Genomic DNA, 18,713 nt, shown 5'->3' on the forward strand with positions numbered 1-18,713 from the left:
AATTGCATTTGTACCCAAATATGGGCATATTTTCTTCAGCAAATGTTAGTTATGCAAGCAAATAATAACCTGAAAGGGACAAGCGGTGGGGAATGGATGGATGGATGCATGCATATATATATATATATATGTGTATATATATTTGTGTGTGTGTGTATATATATCTATGTATATATGTATGTATGTATGTATATATATACTATGTATATATATATATATATATATATATATATATATATATATATATATATATACACATCCATCCATTTTCTACCGCTTATTCCCTATATATATATATATATATATATATATATATATATATATATGTATATATATATATATATAATGTACGAATGTGTTTCTGTGTGTGTGTATATAATATATGCTTAATGATTTCAGGTCCAAATATCTAATGTGACATTTGTGGCATCATTTCCAACATATTCTTTCCCCCTTGTGTGTGAAGGGTCTTGTATTGTAAGTTATTTTATAATCCATTTTCTTTTCTTTAAAAAAAAAAAAGTAGTTTTTTACTTTCATCTTGTTAAAATGTAAAGAAACGTCCAACATATGGGGAATGTAAATTATTAAGATTTGTATTTGACATGGTTAGGTCTAGAGCAGGGGTCACCAACGCGGTGCCCACGGGCACCAGCTAGCCGGTAAGGACCAGATGAGTCGCCCGCTGGCCTGTTCTAAAAATAGCTCAAATAGCAGCACTTACCAGTGAGCTGCCTCTATTTTTTAAATTGTATTTATTTACTAGCAAGCTGGTCTCGCTTTGTTCGACATTTTTAATTGTAAGAGAGACAAAACTCAAATAGAATTTGAAAATCCAAGAAAATATTTTAAAGACTTGGTCTTCACTTGTTTAAATAAATCCATACATTTTTTTACTTTGCTTCTTATAAATTTCAGAAAGACAATTTTAGAGAAAAAATACAACCTTAAAAATGATTTTAGGATTTTTAAATAAATATAACTTTTTACCTTTTAAATTCCTTTTAATCAATGTTCAAGTAAATGTATTTTTTTTATTGTAAAGAATAATAAATACATTTTAATTTCATTCTTCACTTTAGCTTCTGTTTTTCTGACAAAGAATATTTGTGAAATATTTCTTCAAACGTATTATGATTAAAATTCAAAAAAATTATTCTGGCAAATCTAGAAAATCTGTAGAATCAAATTTCAATCTTATTTCAAAGTGGATTTTAACCTATTTAAAACATGTCCTCAAAATTCTAAAATTAATATTAATCATGAAAAATTACTAATGATGTTCCATAAATTCTTTTTTAAATTTATTTTCAAAAAGATTCGAATTAGCTACTTTTTCTCTTCTTTTTTTCAGTTGAATTTTAAAGAGTCGAAATTTAAGATAAACAATGTTTCCAATTTTTTTTTTCATTTTTTGTGTGTTTTCTCCTCTTTTAAACTGATCAATTAAGTGTTGTTTTCATCATTTATTATCTACAAAAATCCTCTGTAAAAGGAAAAAAATGTATGACGGAATGACAGACAGAAATACAATTTTTTTTTATATATATATAGATTTATTTATTAAAGGTAAATTGAGCAAATTGGCTATTTCTGGCTATTTATTTAAGTGTGTATCAAACTGGTGGCCCTTCGCATTAATCAGTACCCAAGAAGTAGCTCTTGGTTTCAAAAAGGTTGCTGACCCCTGTTGTAGATAGAAAATAGGTCAAGCGCAATGACACTTTCCCACCAGAGGGGGCAGTACTGTGAGAATGTCCGCGCTCTCTTTTCTGCCGGAAATGACCAAAAAAAAAAAAAAGTCGCGGTCCACTGCGATTTGACTCTTCTTGTAAGACTTTCTTAATCATTTATTACATTTTTTACGAGCTACTACACATTTATTCAACCAAGCGCGGCTATTGAAGGAAGCATTTTCGTGTCAGAATGAAACGATAGCACAGTACGAGGTGGAACTATCTAGAACAAAAGAGAGCAAGCGACGCTATTTTCACGCCTCCAATGGATTCCCACAGAGCAGGTTCGTATTCTGTCATATTTAAATATTTCATGTTTGCTTATTAACATTTCATGGACGTCAAAGTCCATTTTCTCCATAACCACAGAATCTTTGTCGTTAAAAAAAATGGCGTCCGACTTCACCATATTGACCCCTTTTTGCTGCAAACATTTAGTTGTTTTCTCACTAACGGTTTATTTTTTTATATTATTAACCTGTTATTATTCATAAACCTCCCCAAACTAGTCATAATCGTGTGTGCTGCAACACCGTTTTGTCTACTACAGTTTTCATGATTCATAACCAACCCATCCATCCATCTTCCGCTTATCCGAGGTCGGGTCGCGGGGGCAGCAGCCTAAGCAGGGAAGCTCAGACATTTCCTTTCCCTAGCCACTTCTTCCAGCTCCTCCAGGGGGATCCCGAGTGGTTCCCAGGCATAGTCTTTCCGACGTGTCCTGGGTCTTCCCTGTGGACTCCCACCGGTCGGACGTGCCCGATATACCTCCCTATGAAGGCGTTCGGATGGCATCCTGGGCAGATGCCCCAACCACCTCATCTCACCCAAAGCTCATGACCATAGGTGAGGATGGGAACGTAGATTGACCGGTAAATTGAGAGCTTTGCCCTCCGGATCAGCTCCTTCTCACCACAACAGATCAATACAGGGTTCGCATTCCTGAAGATGCCGCACCGATTCGCCTGTCGATCTCACGATCCGCCTGTCGATCTCACGATCCATTGTAAAAACTATATTAGTTTCCAGAGCACCAACACTAGGGACTGGTTTGGGGAGATTTGAGAAGGTTGTGAATCATAAACAATTATAGTAGACAACAAAATGTTTGCAGCACAAACAATTGGGACAAGTTCAGGGCGTTGAAGTGTACCATATTTCCTTGAATTGCCGCCGGGGCGCTAATTATTTTAAAACCTCTTCTCACTCCGGTGCTTACCAAAGGCATGCGGTAAATTCAGGCCTGCGCTTATAAATTTGAGTGTGATGTAAGGATACCATCATGAAAAGCACATTTAATAAAAAAAAACGTCATTATGGTCCTACCTTTACATATAAATGAAGTCCATGCGCAGCTCCTTCTGATCAAAAGCATCGATAACTTGTTTATAGAAGTCTTCCTTATCTTTCTTCAGTTTCAAAAGTCTCTCTGTCTCGATGGAGATCTTCCTTTATTACCTCCTGCTTCGATTAAAAGTCTAGTTTAGAAAACTTTTATTTTAGATATGTAATCCTCCATGTTAAAAGTGCAAGCGAGAGGAAAAAATAAACAATCGCTGCTCACTCTTGCTGCTTGTTGTCACTTTTTCTGCAGCCGAGTAGTCGCAAGAAGGATCACTAGCGCCCTCTGCCACCAGGAGGCGGGAGTCATTTAATGACTCATATTTGACCCACGTAGCTACGGTATATTAATAAAACATAGCTGCTTACTGTTCTTTTTAGCATATTCAATAGCTTGGACCTTAAATCCTACTGAATAGCTCTTAATCTTTTTCCCTTTATGCGATTTCAAATGATTGAAATCAGCCTCCTCCATTTTGAAAATGATGACAGGTGAAGTGTCACTCATGACGTGACGAGTTTGACCCGGCGGAAATTCTAGGCATATGCTAATTATTTAATAGAAACGAGTTGCCCAGACGGAAATTCTAGACCTGCGCTAATAAAAATAATATTTTGCGAAACGAGTTTGACCCGGCGTTAGTCCTGAGCCAAGGGTAATGCTAAGCATGCGCTAATTATTTTGCAGGCACATACTATATACCCGGCGGCAATTCAAGGAAATACGGTAATTTCCCTTCGTTGGTAGAACGATCGCTGTGGATCGACTACGACCAGTCCAAAATAGTCTGAACCCCCCACTTAGTATTCCATTCAGTTGTAAACACATGGCTCAAATGTCATTCTAGTCAGCCTCTGTGACCAAAACCAAGCAAAGTCTATGAGCATTAACGGATGAGCGACAAAACTTTTTCTACAGGCCTCCAAATTTTACCTTATTAGGTCAAGGCAGATGTTGCCTTAAAAGATGGCTCAAATTTTAGGGCATCAAGGCAAACATTATTTTATTTCCAGGCAGGGGCTCCAAAGCGTGCATTTTTTTTAATTCATTATTAATATACACTTGTTAACTTTTTGTCATTTCATGATGCCTTTAACTCGATGTTTACCTTTTGATAGAGGGAAGTATTTTAGGGCCCGAATGCCCCGTTGGGACAGAGGACCCTATTGAAATTCTAGTGTTTTATTCTTTATTATTATTCTGCAGCTTTGAGCTGTAATTTGACCCCCTTAACATGCTTCAAAACCCACTAAATTTGACACACATCAGGACTGGCGAACATTGCGATTTATCAAAACAACCTAAACCCCAAACTAAAAATTGCGCTTTAGCGCCCCCTAGGAAGAAAACACAGACAAAACTGCCTGTAACTTCCGGTAAGAATGTCGTAGCGACATGAAACAAAAACCTCTATGTAGGTCTCGCTTAGACCTAGATTTCCTACACTGACATCCTTCAGCAAAAATCAACAGGAAGTTTGCAATTCCCCCTTCAAAACAAAAGTTTTGTAAAAACACTCACCTTTGCCTCTTTGAGCTGTAATTTGACCCCCTTAACATGCTTCAAAACTCACCAAACTGGACACACACATCAGGACTGGCGAAAATTGCGATCTAATCAAAGAAACCTAACCCCAAAACTCAAAATTGCGCTCTAGCGCCGCCTAGAAATAAAACAGACAAAACTTCTCCTAGGAAGAAAACATACAAAACTGCCTGTAACTTCCAGTAGGAATGTTTTAGAGACATGAAACAAAAACCTCTATGTAGGTCTCACTTAGACCTACATTTCATATATTTACAACCCCCAGCAAAAATCAACAGGAAGTTTGCAATCCCCCCTTCAAAACAAAAGTTTTGTAAACAATGGTCACCTGTTTTCAAACATTATCTCCTCTGAGCGCGTTTGTCGTGTCGGCTTCAAACTACCACATGAGATAGATTGAACCCTTCTGATTAAAAGTTGATGAACTGCTACGGTTTTGATTTTATCAGCCTTCAAAGAACTGCTGTGCTGAAAACCATTTCAAAGATAGCCGCCGTGCGCAGACACAGTGAGGGAGACGTTTTTATTTTCCCCCGTTTTTTCCGTACCGTCTGCTGCTGGTGCGCACGCACCAACATTCTTGAGGGAGGGACTGTCATCGTCTATAGGCTTGGACCGATTTTTTTATTTTATTTTAATATTTTATTTTTTTTCTCCCATTCCTCCCCACTTGTTTACCTGTATCTCACCTTTTTTGTAAGGGGCGCTGGAAGTTGGCAGACCCGTCAGCGATCCTGTTCAGTCTCCCTGTAATGTTTGTCTTACCTTGAATGAGATTGTGCTTAAAATTTTAATGCCCCCTCAGGGATTAATAAAGTATGTCTGATTCTGATTCTGATACCAAGATGGCTGCCAGGTGCCGTGGCTAAGCCGGTATGTTTTAAAGTTGTCATTTGCCTGCATATCGTTAAAACAACCGTCCAAATTTTTACAACCAATTCTAAACTTATAGGTGCCGACCATCATGGCCGAGTTGCGACGAGAGAGTGTGTCGATGTTAAGATATTACGCCGAGTTGGTAAGTATATCTGTTTGCTAATAGTAGCTACTAGCCGTACCCATGTATTTTCAATGGGCGGTTAGCATCGGGTTTTCTAACTTATAGCTGTCAGTAGACACGTTATGGAAGGTAAAAACTACAACATTTATAATAAAAAGTAGTGTATAGTTCTAACTTATATCTGTCAGGAGACACGTTATGGAAGGTAAAAACTACAATATAATACAAAGTAGTGTGTTGTTCTAACTTATATCTGGGAAGCCCAGACTTCCCTCTCCTCAGCCACTTCCATATATACTCGGTCCCGTCCATTGCTGCTTGCAGCTTTAATTTTGTATTTATTTTTTAAGTTATGCACATGTAGATGCTCTATTGGGACAGATCCATTAAGAGATTGAGCAGAAATATGTTGTATAGGAATTAACTATACACAATAAAACATGAACAAAATGATGTGTCAAATGTTTTTTAAAGTAACACCTTTGTGACATTAAAAAAAACACAAGTAATGTAAAAAAAAAAAACATGGCGTTTACTTTTTGATATCAAAATAAAACACAAAACAGTTTGGCTAATGTAGTCGAATGAACAAAATGTGTTCTTCTCCAACGCCCCCTTGTGGTTCAGTGCAACAGTTTGGCCGACAACAACAACGACAAAAAACAGGAGTGACAGCGTGTTTCCTCAACTCGTTAAAGGGTAACATTATCACAATTTCAAAAAGGTTAAAAACAATAAAAATCAGTTCCCAGTGGCTTGTTGTATTTTTTGAATTTTTTTTCAAAATTTTACCGGTCTCGGAATATCCCTAAATAAAGCTTTAAAGTGCCTTATTTTCGCTCTCTGCGAAGACATTGGCCATTTCCCTGTGACGTCACACAGTGCTGCCAATGTAAACAAACAATGGGAATAACACAGCAAGATATAGCGACATTAGCTCGGATTCAAACTCGGATTTCAGCGATTGAACAGATTACGCATGTATTTAAACAGATGGTTGGAGTATGAAAATATTGAAGAAGAAACTGAAGGTATTGAGCGAATAGCTATTGACGCTATTCATAGCCATAGCATGGGCAAATAGCTGCGTTAGCATCGCCGGTAAAATGTGCGGACCAAACGATCAGGACTTTCGCATCTTTTGACACTGGAGCAACTTAAATCCGTCGATTGGTAAGTGTTTTTTTCGCATTAAATGTGGGTAGAAGGAAACGTAATATAGTTGCAAATGCATCTGCAGGTTATCCATACATCTCTGTGCCACGTCTGCTTTAGCACTGCCGGTAAATAGCATGTTAGCATCATTTAGCATAGCATGTTAGCATCGATTAGCTGGCAGTCAAAATCAACAAAACTCACCTTTGTGATTTTGTTGAATTTATCGTTGCAAATGCATCTGCAGGTTATCCATACATCTCTGTGCCATGTCTGCCTTAGCATCGCCGGTCAAATGTGGAGACACTCTGGCACATTCAATGGGGGTCTGGCGGCAGACACTTTGGCATCTTCTTGCCAGTGGTGCAACTTGAATCCCTCCCTGTTAGTGTTGTTACACCCTCCGACAACACACCGACGAGGCATGAAGTCTCCAAGGTTCCAAAAAATAGTCAAAAAAACGGAAAATAACAGAGCTGAGGCCCGGTGTTTGTAATGTGTTGAAAATGAAAATGGTGGTTGTGTTACCTCGGCGACGTCACATTCTGACGTCATCGCCTCCAGCGAGATAAACAGAAAGGCGTTTAATTCGCCAAAATTCACCCATTTAGAGTTCGGAAATCGGTTAAAAAAATACATGGTCTTTTTTCTGCACCATCAAGGTATATATTGACGCTTACATAGGTCTGGTGATAATGTTCCCCTTTAACTCTCAGTCACAGCAGCCAATGGACGCTGTATTGTCAACATCGTACAGATTTCGTCTTCACTGTTTACTTTTTAGTTTGTGTCTCCCAATATTGTCAACACCTGTGTCCATCTAACAGCAGTGTGCTCTTTAACGCACGGCAGGGAGCGGGGGAAAATAACTGTAGCGTCCCGGAAGAGTTGGTGTTCTGGGACTGTGCTCTGTTGTGTTGCGGTGCAATTATTCTCCCGAAATGTAATTGTCATTGTTGTTTAGTGTGCTCTCACCATATGGCACAGGTTTATGACTGTATTGGCGTTGATCATACGGCCCCACTTCGTGTGACATGTAGGTCTGTTGACAAAGGCTTAGTGATACCAGTGGTATACCAGTGGTGATACCAGTGGTATCACCTCAGAGTCTGTTGACTCTGAGGTGATACCACTGGAGGGAGATTTACTTGTTATGCCGTTAACCATTACATCCCTCGTCCATTAACAAGTGAAAAGTCAAGGGCGGTTACGGCAATTTGCTGTATTGTCAACATCTTACACAAACCCCGTTTCCATATGAGTTGGGGAATTGTGTTAGATGTAAATATAAACGGAATACAATGATTTGCAAATGCTTTTCAGACCATATTCAATTGAATTCACTATAAAGACAAGATATTTGATTTCATGGCTGCAATACGTGCAAAAGTAGTTGGGAAAGGGCGTGTTCACCACTGTGTTACATCACATTTTCTTTTAAATACACTCAATAAACGTTTGGGAACTGAGGAAACTAATTGTTGAAGCTTTGAAAGTGGAATTCTTTCCCATTCTTGTTTTATGTAGAGCTTCAGTCGTTCAACAGTCGCTATCGTATTTTACGCTTCATAATGCGCCACACATTTTCAATGGGAGACGAGTCTGGACTGCAGGCGGGCCAGGAAAGTACACGCACTCTTTTTTTACGAAGCCACGCTGTTGTAACACATGCTGAATGTGGCCTGGCATTGTGTTGCCGAAATAAGCAGGGGCGTCCATGAAAAAGACGGCGCTTAGATGGCAGCATATGTCGTTCCAAAACCTGTATGTACCTTTCAGCATTAATTGTGCCTTCACAGATGTGTAAGTTACCCATTCCTTGGGCACTAATGCACCCCCATACCATCACAGATGCTGGCTTTTGAACTTTGCGTCGATAACAGTCTGGATGGTTCGCTTCCCCTTTGGTCCGGATGACACGATGTCGAATATTTCCAAAAACAATTTGAAATGTGGACTCGTCAGACCACAGAACACTTTTCCACTTTGCATCAGTCCATCTTAGATGATCTTGGGCTCAGAGAAGCCGGCGGCGTTTCTGGATGTTGTTGATAAATGGCTTTTGCTTTGCATAGTAGAGCTTTAACTTGCAATTACAGATGTAGCGACAAACTGTATTGAGTGACAGTGGTTTTCTGAAGTGTTCCTGAGCCCATGTGGTGATATCCTTTAGAGATTGATATCGGTTTTTGATACATTGCCATCTGAGGATTCGAAGGTCACGGTCATTCAATGTGGGTTTCCGGCCATGCCGCTTACGTGGAGTGATTTCTCCAGATTTTCTGAACCTTTTGATGATATTATTGACCGCAGATGTTTGAAATCCCTAAATTTCTTGCAATTGCACTTTCAAAAAATGTTGTTCTTAAACTGTTTGACTATTTGCTCACACAGTTGTGGACAAAGGGGTGTACCTCGCCCCATCCTTTCTTGTGAAAGACTGAGCATTTTTTGGGAAGCTGTTTTTATACCCAATCATGGCACCCACCTGTTCCCAATTAGCCTGCACACCTGTGGGATGTTCCGAATCAGTGTTTGATGAGCATTCCTCAACTTTATCAGTATTTATTGCCACCTTTCTAAACTTCTTTGTCACGTGTTTCTGGCATCAAATTCTAAAGTTAATGATTATTTGCACACAAAAAAAACAACTATCAGTTTGAACATCAAATATGTTGTCTTTGTAGCATATTCAACTGAATATGGGTTGAAAATGATTTTCAAATAATGTAGCTCTATGTCAGGTCTGGGCAATTATTTTTACTCGGGCCAAATTTAGAGAGAAAAAATGTGCCTGGGGCCGGTATGTCTATTTTTAGGAGCACTGATACAGAACCTCACAATAACGTCTGATTGAATGCTAAAAACGTTATGACAGACCGCCTTAAAAACGGAATGGAATTTTAAATTGTTGTATGAACGGTAAAACACTATAAATATTGACAAAATATGAATGTCACACCCCCTCTCGATCTAAATATTTTACAATCAAGCGAAACGCAACAACAACAAAACAAAAAAAACACCTATAATCTGATGTATCTGATAAATCACTAAGTTTTAGAACTTTGTTGTAAAAATTTTCCCCTGACACCTGCATTTTAGGGTGGCCGCTCTGGAAACCAGGAGGTGTTGTTCCAAACTAGAAGTCCAAGAGGGTGAGGCTAAAAGGATGTCCGTAAACAGGCGAAAGATCCAGGGGCGAGAAAGAGAGGCGTCAGAGTCTGTGTCCATGCGAGGGGGTCGAGATCCGGGAATGCAGTCGAGATCCAAGGTGGGTGGGGGTTGGTCCAAGGGAGCGAGACGCACAGCTCGAAACCAAGGCAACGGAAGGAAAATAGGTACATCTTAGGGAACTAAGTTCCCGCGAGGATCCTAGGGTCCAATGTTCTTTTTATACAGCTTCTCCTCATCAGTCCCAGGTTTGCAGATTGCTGATTGCCTATATGCTGGCAAGGCTGTGGGCGATCGGCAATCTGCACACCTGGGACTGATGAGGGCGAGTTGGATAAATGACCAGTGGACCCAAGGATCCTTTGCGGGAACTTAGTTACCCTTTGTATACCGTAAGCCGGCGCGAGATGCATATGCAGACACGTTCGCAAACACCAATGACATTGAATAGTCACACTGCTTCATTTTCTATGCCCCAATCAGTTAATGACAACTGCTGCGTCAATGTTAGGCCTAGCTTTCCCCTATTTTTCCTCAAACAACAAGGCTATGGAAATAACTTTTTATTATATATAAAAAAAATCAGTATCCGAAACAAAGAGAAAGGTGTGCAAAACCAGATTGGAGCAGGACCCAGCTGAGGCAGATCGGAAACTAAAGTCCTGAAATTTCCAGCTGACAATAAGCATTTTCAGCGGAATGGGCCAAACCGGCTGCAGCTGTGAGACTTGCACACACGCAAAGTAGAGAAGTCCTCCACTCTCAACCTATTCCCACAATCCGTAACAGTCCAAAGACTGTGACCTCAACCAAATTAAAAGTTCCTGTCAAAATCAACCCAGGTTTTCTATCCATCCATCTTCTTCCGCTTATCCGAGGTCGGGTTGCGGGGGCAGCAGCCTAAACAAGGAAGCCAAGACTTCCCTCTCCCCAGCCACTTTGTCCAGCTCTTCCCGGGGAATCCCGAGGCGTTCCCAGGCCAGCCGGGAGAGATAGTCTTCCAAATGTGTCCTGGGTCTTCCCCTTGGCCTCCTATTGGTCGGATGTGCCCGAAACACCTCCCTAGGAAGGCGTTCGGGCGGCATCCTGACCAGATGCCCGAACCACCTCATCTGGCTCCTCTCCATGTGGAGGAACATCGGGTTTACTTTGAGCTCCTCCCGGATGGCAGAGCTTCTCAACCTATCTCTAAGGGAGAGACCCGCCACCCGGCGGAGGAAACTCATTTGTACCCGTGATCTTGTCCTTTCGGTCATAACCCAAAGCTCATGACCATAGGTGAGGATGGGAACGTAGATCGACCGGTAAATTGAGAGCTTTGCCTTCCGGCTCAGCTCCTTCTTCACCACAACGGATCGATACAGCGTCCTCATTACTGAATACACCGCACCGATCTGCCTGTTGACCTCACCATCCTCTCTTCCCTCACCTGTGAACAAGACTCCGAGGTACTTGAACTCCTCCACTTGGGGCAAGATCTCCTCCCCAACCCGGTGATGGCACTCCACCCTATTTAGGGCGAGAACCATGGACTCGGACTTGGAGGTGCTGATTCCCATCAAAGTCGCTTCACACTCGTCTGCAAACCGATCCAGTGAGAGCTGAAGATTAAACTTAGTAGTTTTAGTTCCTGTCTTGCGCTCCTATTTTAGTGGCTTTTCCCTGTTTTGTTTGTATTTTCCTGTAGCAGTTTCATGTCTTTCTTGGGCGGGGGGGGGGGGGGCAGCGGCGATGACCAAGAGAAAGAATATGTATTTCTATACATATTTATATAATATTTATATAATATGTAACTACAAGCTCCATTCACAGACAGAGTCCAATTGCTTTTATGAGCGGTCGAGCCAGTCAAAAGCCGGGGAAAAAAAAAAAATCATTTATTTTATTTTTTTATTTTTATTTGTGGCAGCCGTAATTCTTTCGTGGCGGGCCGCCACAAATAAATGAATGTGTTGAAAACCCTGCATGTATAGATGCACTCTGTGGATGCCGTCTGCTCCACACGCTATAAGTCTTTGCTGTTGTCCAGCATTCTGTTTTTGTTTACTTTGCAGCCAGTTCAGTTTTAGTTTTGTTTTACGTAGCCATCCCTAAACTTCAATACCTTTTCTTAGGGGCACTCACCATTTGTTTATTGTTTGTTTAAGCATTCGATACAAGGTTTACAAAGCAATTAGCTACCGGCTGTCACCTACTGATATGGAAGAGTATTACACAGTTGCTCTGCCGAGCTCTAGACTGCACCAACACACAACAACAAGACTTTATTTGCAGCTTATAATTACTGGTTAGCATAAAACTTTTTTTTAACCCAAATAGGTGAAATTACATAATCTCCCACGGCACACCAGACTGTATCTCACAGTTCTAAAGATACCAAAAACCTGTGGAGACCTGGCATTCCAGGCTATAGCTCCCAGACTCTGGAACAACTTGCACCAGTCCCTCCGTGATCTTGACCGTGTTGACACTTTTAAGAAATATCTGAAAACTTCTCTTTTCAGTAAAGCTTTTAGTAAATGCACCTTTTAACTATCATTTTTAATCGCCATTGTATCCTTTTCATGACGTTTCCCCTGTTGTTTCCATTGAATTGTTGTTTTACTTCACCTATGTTTTGTACAGGGCTTTGTGATTTTATCTGTGAAAAGCGCTTTATAAATAACATTTAATCACTTACTTACTAATATAGCATCGATCTCAGTCATTCTGATCCATTGTATGATCAACATAATATTTTATTTAGCAGTATAAGAAAATAAACATCCATATACAACAATTGAGATAATATTGACATATAAATTAGCAAGTAATTCATTGTGTAGGAGGGCGGTAACATAAATGGTATAAAGGTAAACATAGCTTCCGACGGTTAGGATTACCGTTTTATAGGGGTGTAACGGTACACAAAATTTTTGGTTCGGTACTTACCTCGGTTTAGAGGTCACGGTTCGGTTCATTTTCGGTACGGTAAGAAAACAACAAAATATACATTTTTGGGTTATTTACCAAATTTGTAAACAATGGCATAACATACATACACACACACACAGGGTCCATTGCCAGGGTTAATGTGGTCAACATATATAAAATAAAATCTAAATAAGATAAGGCTCAGAATGGTTTCTTAACAAAACCTTTCTACATTTAAAGTTTTTTTTTTGATTGATTGATTGAGGCTTTTGTTAGTAGATTGCACAGTACAGTACATATTCCGTACAATTGACCACTAAATGGTAACGCCCCAATAGGTTTTTCAACTTGTTTAAGTTGGGGTCCACATTAATCAACATTAAACAGCCTCCAGTTGTTGCTCAGATGAAATAAAATGACAAAACTTGTCTTCTACATATAAAAAAGGCAACATTAAACAGTTTCAAGTCAAGTCAGTTTGGCTAACTTGGTAGTAAGAGGATATATGGACTTATTGTTCTTCCACCATAGAAGTGGGTCAAAATCTAGTTTTAATGCAATAAAGCAACCCCCCGCGACCTCGAACGGGACAAGCAGTAGAAAATGGATGGACGGATGGTCTTAAATGCGTTGATATAAAAAAAATTGTCATTGCTTTAGCCCTGCCTGACTCGCCGAGGAGAGGCTGCTTGAATGCGGTGTTTGCACCACGCTCCTCTTTCTCTTCCTTAAAGCGAGGTTGACTTGGGGGTGGTGCAGCTTCAAAGGGGTTAGCGTGTTTGACGTAACAATACGAACTCGATATTTAAACAATTCGGAGTGGAGCTGGACTCTCTGGCGGTGGAGAGGAGAAGTCTAGCAAAGCTCCTAGCCATTATGGACAACGCCTCCCACCCACTACACTCAGACCTTGCGAAAAGAATGAGCACGTTCAGTGGAAGGCTCAGACTCCCAAAACGCAACACAGAACGACACAGGAAGTCCTTCATACCGACAGCCATCAGACTGCATAATGCATATGTTCCTTTTTTACTGTACTTGACTGTATTTATATTATCCACATGTGAATAATGCTGTATGAAGGACTGTATTTATATTTTTTACAGGTGAATAATGCTGAATAATAGACCCTATTTATGTTATTCACATGTAAATAATGCTGTATAATAAATTGTATTTATATTATTCACATTTGAATAATGCTGTATAATAGGCTGTATTTATGTTATTCACATGTGAATATTGCTGTATAATAGACAGTATTTATATTATTCACATGTGAATAATGCTGTATAATAGACAGTATTTATATTATTCACATATGAATAATGCTCTATAATAGACTGTATTTATATTATTCACATGTGAATAATGCTGTATAATAGACTGTATTTGTTATTCACATGTGAATAATGCTGTATAATAGAATGTATTTATATTATTCACATGTGAATAATGCTCTATATTACACTGTATTTATATTATTCACGTGAATAATACTGTATAATAGACTGTATTTATATTATTCACATGTAAATAATGATGTATAATAGACTGTATTCATATTATTCCCATGTAAATAATACTGTATAATACACTGTTTTATTCACATGGGAATAATGCTGTATAATAGACTGTATTTATATTATTCACATGGGAATAATGCTGTATAATAGACTGTATTTATGTTACTCACATGTGAATAATGTTGTATAACAGACTGTATTTATATTATTCACATGTCAATAATGCTGAATAATAGACTGTATTTATATTATTCACATGTGAATAATGCTGTATAATACTGTATTTATATTCACATGTGAATAATGCTGTATAATAGACTGTATTTATATTATTCACATGTAAATAATGCTGTATAATAGACTGTATTTATATTATTCACATGTGAATGATGCTGGATAATAGACTGTAATTATATTATTCACATGTGAATTGTGCTGTATAAAAGACTGTATTTATATTATTCACATGTAAAAAAAAAATACCTCAGTGTTTCTTTTTTACTGTGAGCTAACTGTGGTGCTGAATTTCCCCCAGCAATAAAGTACTTTTGTATTCTATAGTCTAATATTTCATACAATTGTTTAGTTAATAAAGTCAAAATCCACCTCTCTCCAGGGACTTATTCCCTGAATTTTAAAAGAAACAAAAACCTAAGCTGATCGCTAGTATGACATGTTCACTTTAGTTTCATTGCAGTCTTTTGCTAAAATCCAAAAAGTTTGTTTTATTTCTTATTAATGTACACTCAGTACCCCATCTTGACAGACCTGATTTAGTCATTCCTCGGAAAATACGGTGACTGAGCAATGCTTGTGTTTGTCTTGCGTCCTGCAGACGTCAGTGAAGAACACCTCTCCCCTGGGCAGCAGGAGTGGACCTCCAGCTGGATAGAGACACCGCAACTCCCTCACATTAAAGTGGAAGAGGAGGAGCCACAAACCCCCGACTTCAGAGAGACAATGCATGTGCCACAGCCACCCCACGTTAAAAAGGAAGAGGAGGAGCCAGGGCTCCGCCACATTAAAGAGGAAGAGGAGGAACACAGCATCAGTCAGGAGTTTCAATGGTTAGAGTTTCCAGGGACTGGTGTCCCTGTAAAGAGTGAAGCTGATGATGTCAAAGGTGAAAGTGAGGAGAAGAGAGAGGCGGAGCTTCCAACACAACACACGACAACAGAAGCTGATGGAGACCACTGTGGAGGATCACAAGCAGACAAGCTCTTAGCTCCACTATCAGATAGTGAGGACACAACCTCACACTCTCCTGACACTGATGATGAAGACTCTAAAGATGACAACAAATGCTTTCAGTGTGACAAAACTTTCAGCAGCAAGGCCTATCTGACCGTGCACAAGAGAATCCACACGGGGGAAAAACCATTCATGTGCTTTGTTTGTGGCAAAAGATTCTCGCAGAAGTCCCATGTTAAAGAACATGCCAAGATACACACCGGAGAAAAACCTTTCACTTGTTCAGTGTGCGGTAAAGATTTTATAAGAAGTCAATGTTTGAAAAGACACCTGAGAAAGCACACGGGAGAGAAACCATTAATATGTGCAGTTTGTGGTAAAAGTTTCTCACAGAAGGCGCATTTGAAGGCGCACATAAAGATTCACTCCCGGGAGAAACCTTTCACATGTTCAGTGTGTGGTAAAGGTTTTAAACACAATCATTGTTTGAAAATACACATGAGAATACACACCGGGGAGAAACCTTTTTCCTGCTCAGTTTGTGGGAAAGATTTTGGACAGAACCATGCTTTAACAATACACATGAGAACGCACACTGAGGAAAAACCGTTTTGCTGCTCAGTGTGCGGCAAACGCTTTAGGCAAAGTCCCCATCTCAAAATACACATGAAAATACACACTGGAGAGAAGCCTTTTTCCTGTTCAGTTTGTGGCAAAGTTTTTGGACAAAACCCTTCCCTAAAAAGACACATGAAAACACACTGAAATGAGACATTTATTTTTATAGTTTTAGATCAGGGGTTGGCAACCCAAAACATTAAAAGAGCCAATTGGGAACAAAATTAAAAATAGAATTAAAGCTGCAAGCAACGTTGAACGGGACCGCTTTGGCTGCTGCCCCCGCGAGCCAAGCCCAGAGAAGCGGTAGAAGATGGATGGATGGACTATTACACAGAGAAAAAGATGTATACACATGTTATACATCAGTCTCATAGTAATAACAATTGTAAAGTGGCTTGGGCATTTTATAAGGACGCCTTGGTGCCACCATTTAGAGTTTCTAATGCATTGTGAAAGGAATGCGGTTGTTGTATTGAAGTGGGATTAGCAAACTTTATGTTGATTTTAGTTGGGGGCGGTCAGTGTATGAAATATAGGTCTCAATGAGACCTATATTGAGGTTTTTGTTTCATGTGTGTATGACATTCCTACAGTGAGTTAGAAGCAGTTTTTTCTGAGCAGGAAGCCGCCATTTTGTGACAGCAGTACACACAACAGCAGCAGAGCACCAGTTCTTTGCGCGCTCATAAAATCCAAACCGGGGAAGTAATTAAAACTCTTTCATCAAGTTTTAATCAGAAGGGTTCAATCTCTCTTCTCTTGCTTATTTGAAGCTGAAACGACAAACGGCCTCAGAGGAGATAATGTTTGAAAAAAAGCGAAATTCTTTTAGCCAACTTTTGTACTGAAGGGGGAATTGCAAACTTCCTGTTGATTTTAGCTTGGAGATATGAGTGTATGAAATATAGGTCTTACTGAGACCTACGTAGTGGTTTTTGTTTCATGTTTCTACAACGTTCCTACTGGAAGTTACGAGACAGTTTTGTCTGTGTTTTCTTCCTAGGTGGCGTTAGAGCGTAATCTTGAGTTTTGGGGTTGGTTTTTTGATTAGATCGCAATTCTCGCCAGTCCTGATCTGTGTGTCAAATTTGGTGAGTTTTGAAGCATGTTAAGGGGGTCAAATTACAGCTCAAAGATGCGGTGGTATAATAATAGATAATAATAATAACAATAATAAAACCTTAGAAATTCAACAGGGTCCTCTGTCTCAAAGGGACATCGGTCCCTAAAAATCTGTCTATAGGCGCAAATATTAATAATGAAGGCAACACGTAATGTAAGCGGCCATATCAGCCTACTATCAAAATGACTATGTGTCGCAGGCTGAAACAAATCTTCGTTGACAGAAATGTTTAAATTTTATATTTATTCTACACATTTTTACATTAAAAAACATGCCAAAATCAGAGGTTACTCAGAGGGTGAGATAACTCCTGGAAATTACTGGCTTTTAAATGGCCATAGATGTGTGTGTCCAGGTAAATGGAAACCACAGGTAATGTTTGCTGTGGTCTGGAACAACATGGCGCACAAACCACTGTCTGACATGTGTCATAAGACATGCAAAACTGAATTATATGCAAAGATGATACAAGTAAAGGGTATTAAATTAGCTCAATTGAGGCATAGTGATGCAATATGTACGTACACCTGGCCTAAATAGCATGTTAGCATTGATTAGCTTGCAGTCATGCACTGACCAAATATTCCCGAGTAGCACTCCCAACAAGTCGATGACATCAACAAAGCACACTTTTGTGCATTGGCGCACAGCATAAAACTTTTGGTGGACAAAATGAGACAAAAGTAGGAGTGGAAGATGTTACATGTTGCGTTTGTTTGTATTTTACCCCCTCCCCCCCATCTTCTTCCATTTTCAATATTTTCTTAAAAATGCTCCAGGTTGCTGACACCCTTTTTAGACAAAATTCTCAACTGAAAGAACGTGAAAAACACGGATGAAAGCTTATATTTTCACACGATTACGCTTAATTCAGCCCTGCACATCCATCTTGTTGTTCCATTGTATACGTCGTCCTTGAACAAGAAATGTCATTAAATGACGTCCAAATCCTCACAGAGTACTTATTCATTTGTAATAACACCCAATCAGTGTACAGCCAGCGGAACCGAATAAATTAAAGCTGCAAGCAGCGATGGACGGGACCCACTTTTGCTGGTGGTTCCTGCCTTCACCTATTCAACATATCTTTACCTGCACATTACCTACCTTCCCTGCATCCTGGGGTCACACTGGTGCTTTTTTCTGTCAGCCATACACTCTGGGGCTTCCTGACATCACCCAGGTAACATATCTTTACCTGCACGTTACCTACCTTCTCTGTATCCTGGAGTCAAACTGGTGCCTCCTTCTTTCACCCAGTCAATATAGCTTTACCCGCACAGTACCTACCTTCTCTGCATGGTGTGGTCACGCTGGCCCTTCCTGCTTTTAAGCGGCCATCTTGAGACGGCAGCAGCGCATCAGCAGCAGCACAGAAGTTCTTTGA

At 39.7% G+C, this 18,713-nt stretch overlaps 1 protein-coding gene across 6 annotated transcripts; it reads left to right on the plus strand.

Annotated features, from left to right (window-relative positions):
- The first annotated feature begins 1,629 nt into the window (after nucleotides 1-1,629).
- LOC133545002 (gastrula zinc finger protein XlCGF8.2DB-like) lies at nucleotides 1,630-18,280 on the plus strand. 6 transcript variants are annotated; one of them, XM_061890285.1, is made up of 5 exons: nucleotides 1,635-2,020; nucleotides 5,429-5,496; nucleotides 5,576-5,641; nucleotides 9,884-10,052; nucleotides 15,227-18,280. In XM_061890285.1, exon 5 carries the CDS (start codon nucleotides 15,352-15,354, stop codon nucleotides 16,345-16,347), a length of 996 nt encoding a protein of 331 aa, XP_061746269.1. In that variant the 5' UTR covers nucleotides 1,635-2,020; nucleotides 5,429-5,496; nucleotides 5,576-5,641; nucleotides 9,884-10,052; nucleotides 15,227-15,351; the 3' UTR covers nucleotides 16,348-18,280. The 6 variants fall into 6 exon arrangements, with proteins under 6 accessions (XP_061746266.1, XP_061746267.1, XP_061746269.1 ...); XM_061890284.1 differs by lacking the exon at nucleotides 9,884-10,052; XM_061890287.1 differs by lacking the exon at nucleotides 5,429-5,496.
- Nucleotides 18,281-18,713: the final 433 nt, after the last annotated feature.

Source organism: Nerophis ophidion, linkage group LG28, assembly GCF_033978795.1.
Source record: "Nerophis ophidion isolate RoL-2023_Sa linkage group LG28, RoL_Noph_v1.0, whole genome shotgun sequence".
NCBI classification, from domain to species: Eukaryota; Metazoa; Chordata; class Actinopteri; order Syngnathiformes; family Syngnathidae; genus Nerophis; species Nerophis ophidion.